This window comes from Cygnus olor, chromosome 5, assembly GCF_009769625.2.
Source record: "Cygnus olor isolate bCygOlo1 chromosome 5, bCygOlo1.pri.v2, whole genome shotgun sequence".
Taxonomy (NCBI): domain Eukaryota; kingdom Metazoa; phylum Chordata; class Aves; order Anseriformes; family Anatidae; genus Cygnus; species Cygnus olor.
Window position 1 is genome coordinate 63928407 of NC_049173.1, and position 10102 is coordinate 63938508.

General features: G+C 35.0%; 1 protein-coding gene and 1 non-coding gene across 3 annotated transcripts in view; both read left to right on the plus strand.

Moving 5' to 3' along the window:
* Positions 1-10102, plus strand: part of IPO7 (importin 7) — a 35377-nt gene that overhangs the window by 21108 nt on the left and 4167 nt on the right. For both annotated transcript variants that reach the window (XM_040558588.1, XM_040558589.1), the window contains exons 13-24: positions 423-512; positions 1030-1195; positions 2003-2163; positions 3043-3171; positions 4699-4765; positions 4844-4969; positions 5238-5335; positions 6419-6514; positions 7500-7720; positions 7826-8031; positions 8517-8723; positions 9100-9216. In XM_040558588.1, coding sequence (XP_040414522.1) covers positions 423-512; positions 1030-1195; positions 2003-2163; positions 3043-3171; positions 4699-4765; positions 4844-4969; positions 5238-5335; positions 6419-6514; positions 7500-7720; positions 7826-8031; positions 8517-8723; positions 9100-9216 — 1684 coding nt within the window. The remainder of the gene's footprint in view (positions 1-422; positions 513-1029; positions 1196-2002; positions 2164-3042; positions 3172-4698; positions 4766-4843; positions 4970-5237; positions 5336-6418; positions 6515-7499; positions 7721-7825; positions 8032-8516; positions 8724-9099; positions 9217-10102) is intronic.
* LOC121071833 lies at positions 708-889 on the plus strand. Its single transcript, XR_005820815.1, has one exon. It is a non-coding gene; the product is annotated as a small nucleolar RNA SNORA23 (small nucleolar RNA).

Below are 10102 nucleotides of genomic sequence, written 5' to 3' on the forward strand. Positions count from 1 at the left end.
AAGATCTGGAAATAAAATGAAATTAGTGAACTTTCTCAATTAGAATGGCAGCAAGTAAGAGGCAGGTCATCTATTTAGATTTGGACCATAACTCCCAGAAGTTTCCCTGACTACTTTTGCTTTTGCTATTAGAGTAATGTGTTGCCAAGCAAAAGGTTTCTCTAGGAGCCCAAGAATGACAGGGGAGAATACCTGCCAATATTTGACTGAAAACCACAAGTCTGTTCCACATAGGAACATGTAGGATACAAGTTTAATTCAACTACAGGATCTTTTTGTTAATAGCTTTAATAAAGGGGGAGGTTAAAAGTGTGAGGGTTTTGTTAAGTTGTTCATGCTTTTATACATGCCATTTTTATTGGATTAGAAATACATCGTTATGGAAAATTTTAAACTGAAAGTTTTTGTTAATATTCCAACAGAAGAAGATATATAAAGATCAGATGGAATATATGTTGCAGAATCACGTGTTCCCTCTCTTCAGCAGTGAGCTGGGTTACATGAGAGCACGGGTAAGAAAGTGTAAGATTTATTGTTAAGATGTACTTTGTTCCAACTGAAGAGTTTAGGAATATTCTTTAAATTATTTTTACGTTTAACAAATCCACTTCTTCGTGTGCATGTAATAAAATAGATGCTTATTTCAGTGATTAGTATCAGTCTTTATGGATGACTATAAACAGCTTTTGTGTAATTTTAAAATGGCTGCAGAATTGTGTGCATAGTTTTCAGTCTGTGTCTGGTGGTATGGTCTATTTGTGTTTTGCATTTAGACTATACTGCTCACACAAAACCTGTGGCCGAAGATGAACTTGAGATCATAGTACTGGTCTAGTGATGTCTGAAAGACAAGCCTCCCACTGGCCAGCCTCCATACTCTCAAACATATTCATCTTAAAAGTTTTACACTATCTTCTTATTCAATGTTAGTTGTACTTCACATTTAATAATTTGTGTAGGTTACTGGTATCAGTTGATAATCATATTTGTAGTTTTATAACACTGGATTTGTTTGTTATCTTTTTTCAGGCTTGTTGGGTTCTTCATTATTTTTGCGAAGTCAAATTTAAGAGTGACCAGAATCTCCAGACAGCCTTAGAACTCACAAGACGGTGTCTGATAGATGATAGGGAAATGCCTGTGAAAGTAGAAGCTGCGATAGCACTTCAAGTTCTGATCAGTAATCAAGAGAAAGGTAACCCTTTTTTCTTAAAACTATGTCAAACTTACTGAAGATATTTTTTCTTTGAAAGATGTTTTCTTTAGAAAATGCATACCACTTCATCGCTTTAATGGAATAAGCATTAAATTTACTACGTTCACGGAGACATCTGTTCTTCCCTGATGTTAATTTACTTGCAAGTGTAATTTGTAATCACTTTCTGTATTTTTCTCTAGCTGGCAGGAATTTCTGTAAAAATATTACATTTCCAAGGCTCTGAGTATAATTAATCTGTGACTTCATGATACAAGACGTCCAGTTTAGTAGTTCCTAATGATTGAGTCAGAGATACAGTGGCAATATGAGCGTATCTGTCTCAACATGAAAGGATGTATGCTAAAAGTGTTATATGTTAATTAAAAAAATTAATCTTTGTTTTGGCAGGCCTTACATTGCTTAATATTCCTGAAGCTGTCATAAAAGTCACTAAGCAAACAAATTCTATATCAAATACTTTGGCTAATTTGACAGAAATGCTTATGTACCTCTTTCTGATCAAGTAAAACATGCATTGATAAGTGATCTTGTGTTCCATAGATAAAGACTGGAACTATGGCCTTCGTAGTTCAGTTATGATCCACTTGGAATACCTTTTTATTGGTGGGGGGGGGGTAGGAGGAAGTTCTAAATGTTAATATTGTACTAATGATTTTTTATCATTCATGTTTTTGGCACGTTCGTGCCAAAATGATAAATATAAATAGTATGTATTGACATACGAATACTATGGTTCTGTAAGAATGATGTCAATTCAGGTATTAATTTCCACTTACTTTACAGCTAAAGAATATATTACTCCATTCATTAGACCTGTAATGCAAGCTTTACTTCATATTATAAGAGAGACTGAAAATGATGATCTTACCAATGTGATTCAGAAGATGATATGTGAATATAGTGAAGAAGTTACTCCAATTGCAGTAGAAATGACACAGCATTTGGTAAGACTTTCTGGTGATTTTGAAAGTTGTTTAATATATGGGAGAGTGGTATTTAAAATGAAGGTAGTTGATGATCAGTCAATAACTACTGCTATTCCAGTCTGCTCAAGAGCATTAATACAAGTAATTTTCTTCTACATTGATAATGTTTTTCTCAAAAGTGGCTTCATAACGTGAACTAAATGGAGGTTTCTAAGAATGATTCTAGAAATGTTTTAGAAATCCGTACCCACATTTACCCCTGATAGTGGTAATGAATTTTGGTAACACAATTCAGGTAGCTTCTACAGTGTAACTTGATTTTCTTTTTTAAAATGGGAAATTAAAGAGTAGGGCTTTAAATAGATTTTTTAAAATTAAATTTGTGAAAATAATGTTATGTTGTATGTAGTGTAAATGCGAAGTTGAATCTGCAGGTAGCTTATTTGTAGGAGAAATTGAGCTTGAATGGCCATATGTAGCAAGTTGCACTAATGACATCAAAAGTGGGATTCAGCTCAGTGCTAACCTATTAAAGGCCCTTAGTGTGGAGTTAAAACTGAATTGCTTGCGTGTCCTCTCTGGGAATGCCTGCAAAGTGTTCCACTCCAGTTCAGCTACCAGTTAAATCTTGTCTCAAGAGAAACTTACTTATGCAGATGTGCTCTTGTTCATGAAAAGTAAGGTCACTTTATTCATGAATGGATAAAAGATGGCAGTTAAACTGGCTTAATTTTCAAATTTAATCAGTTGTGAAAGCAAACTGAATAGAGCAGTCACTTCAGTATTTTCTTAGCAGAACTACTCCTTAATTTAATCATGTAGAATGCCAAATTGTTCATTTCCAAGCACGTCCTCAATGAATGACGTTTATGGGTGGTTTTGTTTTATTACATGCAGGCAATGACGTTTAACCAGGTGATCCAGACTGGACCAGATGAAGAGGGCAGTGATGACAAAGCAGTGACAGCAATGGGAATCTTGAATACTATTGATACACTTCTTAGTGTAGTTGAAGATCACAAGGAAGTAAGTATGAATTAGTCATATGCATTGTGTAAGACACTGAAAAGTCTTTTGTAGTTCCTGCGTACCTGTTGTTATTAGCTGGAAAACTGTCTGCAGCCGAAAATTTCTTGAAACACAAACCAGTGAAGTGCTTATGATGCCATGAAGTTGTAACAGATTGGATCATGTTTCTGGCACGTAGTAATAGATCATAAATGTTGCCGCAGTATTTCCTGTAGGAATCCAGGGTCTTGTTAGAATAGGTGGAAGATATTTTTCATCAGCTTGTTGCTGGTAGATGGAACTCAATTCATCTGGAAAAAAAAGACAACATGATTCAATAACATCTACCCTTCAAAGAAAACGGATAAAATTTCAGTTAGCTTTGAACATGGACTCTACTCCCTTAGTTTGCTCTCTTCAACAAAGTCAATATCTGTAAATACATCTGTTGTGACTATGCTAAATGATAGTTTTATTTACCTGTCTGATCTACACTGCAGATTTTCCAGGGTGATGAAAACTTGTTTTATTTCGTCTTGTGTTACTTTTGTTTTACTGAATGGACTTACAGCTGGAATACAGCTTGTTCAAAATACACTACTGCCAATTCTTTTTGACAAAATCAGCTACTGTATTGATAAATATACTGCAGATTTTTTTAGTGACTAAGCAGTTCAGTAGTAAGTTGTACTCTCAGTGCTCTGAGGCTTTACTAAGGAAGCAGTACGAATTCTGCATGCTCAGGGTCACAATCCAGTGTTGCCATGCAATAAACCAAGGCCAGATTTGCTTATTGACTGGTTTGCTAAAGCTGTCTAGCAAGTATGTACTTTTTTTTGTTGGCAAATTCATGCCATCTAAATGGGAAGCTTATCTAACAATATGCTAGCCCAGGGGAATTTAAATGTTGATCAGTAAATACTTTTATTTAGAGATATCTAACACAGGATGACCAAATCCTGTTCTGCATAGCTTAGACCGGAAACTCAACCTGTATTGTCTCTATGCAAGTGAGTGCCCTAAATGTCAGGTTACTGACATTTTGTTAGCTGTTCCATAGACTGATAAATACTTGCTGGGAAACAGTGTCCAAATCTGTAGGTCAGCCCTGAAGTTCATAAGGTATTCAGCTAATCAGCCCAGTTTAGTTTAGGGGTTCTTCTGAAATCTCACTGTTCTGGAACAGCAAATGACTTTGTGTAACTTCCATTATTTCCCTTTTTGATGTATACGTGTACTTTCTCTGTTTTAATGGGACTGAAGTATTGCAGTTACTGCTAGGCTTCTTGTAAAGGATACCCTGTAATGAGATTCTTCCAGTATTCAAAAAGAGTATTCCAAAAATACCTCACATTAAAAGCTATCTTAAAATTCTTATCTAAGAGTACAGTTGTAATACATTGTGCTCTAAGGTGTAATAAGTTTTTGAATTGTTTTAGACTATATTCTCTAATGAGAAACAACTTCAAATAATTTTATTCAAAATGTGTTTAATTTCAACTCCAAAGTCTTGAAAACAGTCATAATTCTCTTTTTTTTTTTTAGATTACCCAGCAGCTGGAAGGGATCTGTTTGCAAGTGATTGGAACAGTTTTGCAGCAGCATGTATTAGGTATGTGTACTTTCGTTGGCTTAAGTTTTTAAGTGTATTGGATTGGCATTAAATTTACCTACATTCTGTTTGTTTTAGAGTTCTATGAAGAGATTTTTTCCTTGGCTCATAGTCTGACATGTCAACAAGTTTCTGCACAAATGTGGCAGCTTCTTCCTCTTGTTTTTGAAGTCTTTCAGCAGGATGGCTTTGATTATTTTACTGGTAAGTAATACAGATCAGAAAGTCAAATAGTTTCATATACGTGATGTCAAGCATGAAGTGAATTACATCTTAATTGAAATGTTTAGGAGAACAATGGAGTGAGTTACGTTTCCAGTATTTTATTTTGCTGTTGAAGCAGACTTGTTTTACTCAGGCATCTAAGTATATGCTTATCTTGAAAAACATTAGGCAAGAACTGTGATTAACTTAGTATAGGTTTCAATAAAACATGAAAACAGTAACTATGATTATTCTTCTTTTAATACAGACATGATGCCTCTCTTACATAATTATGTTACTGTTGATACGGATACACTTTTGTCAGACACAAAATATCTTGAAATGATCTACAGTATGTGCAAGAAGGTAAGCAGATAACTTGGCGATCACAAAACCTGTAATATCTAAAGCAATATATTGTTAAACTGGGTACCTTTTTCCACAACAGCAGACTACAAAATGGATGAATTTGGATGTCTGCTCTTAAAGCATTATGCTATTTAGCATCTTTAGTGAATCCACAAATTATGAAGCTATTGCAGAAAAACCTAAAGCAGTTCCATCAAATGAATTAATGCTTTTCCTAAAAGTGTAAAAGAAAAGGTAAACAACAAAAGCAGATTAAACAACCCATTTTTTTGTGCGTCTGTATTTTGTGTAATACACTTTGAGCATATAGACTTTCAAAACGTATACTTACTGCAAAGGGTAGATACTTTCTTTAATCTGAGGTTTCTAACCTCACTATAGCTATGATACCACATACCAAACATTTGCTAAACCTATTAACTAAAACAAGTAGAGATGGAAAGTAAGTGGTTAGGAACAGAAATCTGTTTTTGTCAAGTTTATGCCAGATCAGTGACTGTAGCTGAGAGCGGAATGCAGTTCTGATTCTTGCCAGCCCTTATTTGAAAACAAGTTGTAACCAGGCTGATTAGGTTGATTGTATATACTTGAACTTTTTAATGTATGCAGAAAGAAAATTAGCCTGTTACAGCCTCTGTGATTAGTGTATTATTAGGTGGGTACAGTGAATTTTTGACATAGAAGTTCTAGATATTGCATGGTCTCCCACTGGATATCCCAATTGTTTAATAAAAGTAATTTATTTTACAAAATTCAACACATGAATGTTTAAGGAAACCTAACTTTGCAAATGGAAATTAAGCTTTTGGAAATGGCAGCTAATACTTAATACAGTTACTGTTTTATGATCTGTGCCCATGGTAATTTCATATTCATACAGATAAACTAGTTCCAGCAGCATTCAGCACTGTTTTATTCTCCATGGTTCTAATACTTATCCATAGCTGTAAATTTGGCGTCTCCACTGATGGAAGTTTATTCTAGCATTGTAATAGAGTGGGTAAACTTGCATCAGCTTTGCAAAGCAGCACATCAAAAGCATGTTTTGAAAGGCTGTCATCAAAAATAATTATTTTTCAGGTCCTTACAGGAGTTGCTGGGGAAGATGCAGAATGTCATGCAGCAAAACTGTTAGAAGTGATTATTCTTCAGTGTAAAGGGCGTGGCATTGATCAGGTTTGTAATAGCTTTGGTTCATGTAACTTAATATTAAAAATATTTTGTTCTCAAATATGAATTGATTAACTCTAAGATGAGAAGTTATGAGAAGTTTTTGTAGGGCGACTAATGATCCTGTCTTCTACTTCAGTGTCACAAGTCCTACTGTGCAGTTAACAGCACTAAAGAAGTAGTTACTGCACAGTTCATGTCCAGGATTTAGGATGCTGCAAAACTCAATGTGAAGTGTTTTCATGAATCTGGAAGAGTACTGTTTTAGGACAATCTTAGCTAAAAGTTGTTTAATTTTATTCTAAGGTAATAATGGTGAATATTGATGACTTTTTTTCATCTTTCAAGTTAATAGCCTTGAAATAAGAATGAAAATGCAATTCCTAGAATCCCAGTTAACGTCATAGAGGAGCCAGGAATTTCGTTAAATGCATATGGAAGTTGGAAACTTATAATAGCTATCTAAACATTTTTGCATGCTTTCTTACTACTTACGGACTTTGCCCTTGAAGTTATAATTCGATTTTATTTGAAAGAAAAAAAATATCTGTAGAAAGGCTTTTTTGTGTGTGTGTCATTTCTGAAGAGAACACTACTTTGAATAGCTGTTTTCTTGGAGTATTGGTAATATCTCTTGAATCTCTTGACTTTGTGAATATTGAAAAAGACTTAAGTTATTTTTCTGGACTTAAAAGTATACGTATCTTCCTCAGTTCTTTATTTTTAAAAGATAAGACAAAGGAACTAGGAATTATGTCTACTGTCCACTATGTCACAAAACTCATGTGCTCAGAGTAGAGATTAAATCTTTTCACCTTTATATTTCATCTTTGTGTATGACTTCTGCTGGCAATTAAAAATTACATGCATTTTATGTCCTCTGTATTTATGCACCAGCCTGTTTTTAAGCCATTTCTCAACTGGAGTGTGAAATACAGAGCTATAAAATTTATTTTAGATTACTAAGCTTGTAATGGTTCTCACTCTTCAGTGCATACCCTTATTTGTGGAAGCTGCTTTAGAGAGATTGACCAGAGAAGTGAAAACAAGTGAACTGCGAACAATGTGCCTCCAGGTTGCCATAGCTGCTTTGTATTACAATCCTCATCTATTATTAAATACATTGGAAAATCTTCGTTTTCCCAATAATGTGGAGCCTGTCACTAATCACTTCATAACACAGTGGCTTAATGATGTAGACTGTTTCTTGGGGTAAGTGTTTCTAATTTTGAAGATTTTTCACTGCGATAAACCTCTATATTACCTGCTTCTAAATCATAATGGAATTTGTAATTCTTGTACTGTTTTGTTTTATAGACTTCACGATAGGAAGATGTGTGTGCTTGGCTTGTGTGCTCTTATTGATCTGGAGCAAATACCACAGGTTTTAAATCAAGTCGCTGGCCAGATCCTGCCAGCTTTTATCCTTTTATTTAATGGATTGAAAAGAGCATATGCCTGTCATGCAGAGCATGAAAATGACAGTGATGATGATGACGAAGCTGAAGAAGATGAGGAAACGGGTATGGAAACTGAAGAACTGTTACATTCTGTTTTTCATGATTCCTGGTGGAGGTGCTGAGTTCTTTTGCTGAATTCTTCAGAGTTCTGTAACTTAAAAAAACAAAGCTGTGGTACAACACTAGATCTTTTAACACCTTCCAAGTTTATCTGCCTTACTTTCCATTCCCTCTAAAAAGCTGATTCCCTAGATGCAGTCTCCTCAAAGTCATGTCAGGCTAGCTTTTGTGTGGTTGCAGGCATTGCAGAAAGGAGTTATTGCTGGTGCTTGTTTCCCATTTGAGTGAGGGATTAGAGTCAGTAAGAGTTTCTTTCTGCTCCATTGTACAGTTAAAAACCTCCCATGAGCTGCTGGGGTTCTAGGTGTATATCGAACTATCTGAACTACCCTGTTATCAGTTCTATTGCCTGTTTTAGATAAGCCATCTTCCTGAAGATTGTTTTTAACTATTCTTGAGATTAACTTTGTGTGTGATATTTCACTCAGAGGAACTGGGGAGTGATGAAGATGACATCGATGAAGATGGTCAAGAATATCTAGAAATTCTAGCAAAACAGGCAGGTGAAGATGGAGATGATGAAGACTGGGAAGAAGATGATGCTGAAGAGACTGCTTTGGAAGGCTATTCCACAATTATTGATGATGAAGACAACCCTGTTGATGAATATCAGATATTTAAAACAATTTTTCAGAGTAAGTAACTTTATTTCCTTTCTTGGACAAAAAGTTAAAATATAACTTTTTTTAGTCAATGGCATTGTAAACCAGAAGTCATTGAAAGCTTCTAACAGGCTTTCCAGTACGTGGTTTGAATAAGTCCTTTCTTTGAAAAGGGGAAGACCAACACCATTATTACACTTTCAGGGCAAAGAGATTATTCTTGAATGAACTTAATGGCGGAAGGGAAGAGGTCAAAGATTGTATTACTGTTTTTGAATATGTTTAATTATGTAACCCTAACAGAATTGATCAGAATATTATTTGGATTAAAATAGCAGTGAATGTTAATAAGCTTTGAGTTACAGAACATTTTAGTGAGCCTATTCCTGTTGTTTTCTTTCTCTTGCAGCAATTCAGAATCGTAACCCTGTGTGGTATCAAGCTTTGACACAGGGTCTTAATGAAGAACAAAGAAAACAATTGCAGGATATAGCAACTCTGGCAGATCAGAGGCGGGCAGCACATGGTATTTTTTCTCCTTTATTCCGTTAAGTACTACTTTTGCTGTTTGAATGCTGTTTATGTGCTCAAGAAGCCTGTAATTCAAACCTAATACTGTTCTCATAAAACAGTACTGTTTTACAGTCCAGAGATGTTTGAAAGCTCTTAATGATTATCAGGTCACAAAGCCTCAGTACAAAGATTGTATGGCATACCACAGGTGTAAGGAACAGTAGAAAGTTCTTAATGAAGTGACCAGGTAAATAAAAGCATGTTTGTTATAGTAGCGTGTATGTGAAAACAAATCATTTGGACCTGCAGGTGGATGAACTGTAGGTATAGTAACAGGCAAACAAGTGAATGTGGCTGGTAAATTATTTCCTCATGTGACCTAGTCCAGCTGGGATAGCTAGCGATACTATCGGTGGGGAAAATACCGTCTCAGTAGTATCCATCTATAAAGCTACATCATTAAGCATACTAAATATTTGAGATTACTATTTTGCAGTGGAGATAACTGATCTGTCCAGCTTCATATCCTGCATTTTATTGAGCAGTTACTACAAGATGCCTCAACTTAGAAGTTCAGAAAGCTGTAAAAGATTAGTATTAAGAATGAAGTCATTGTATAATTTTTGTCATAGAACAGCCAAAATTATTTCACAAAGCTTAAATGTCCGGAATGATCCACTCCTAATGGATATAAAATCCAGTCTCGCTGTGACACCTGTCAAGCACTAGGCATTGTACTGATGAGATTATATACTACTTGTGCATTTTCTGAAAATGATGGGGTTTTTTGTTTGTTTTTGTTTTGATCTGCTTATTCACAGAGTGAATTAGGTTCAGATTGTGAAGTTAAAATTAATTTAAATTAAGGAGCTAGTTCATTACAGGAAATTCTTGTGTAC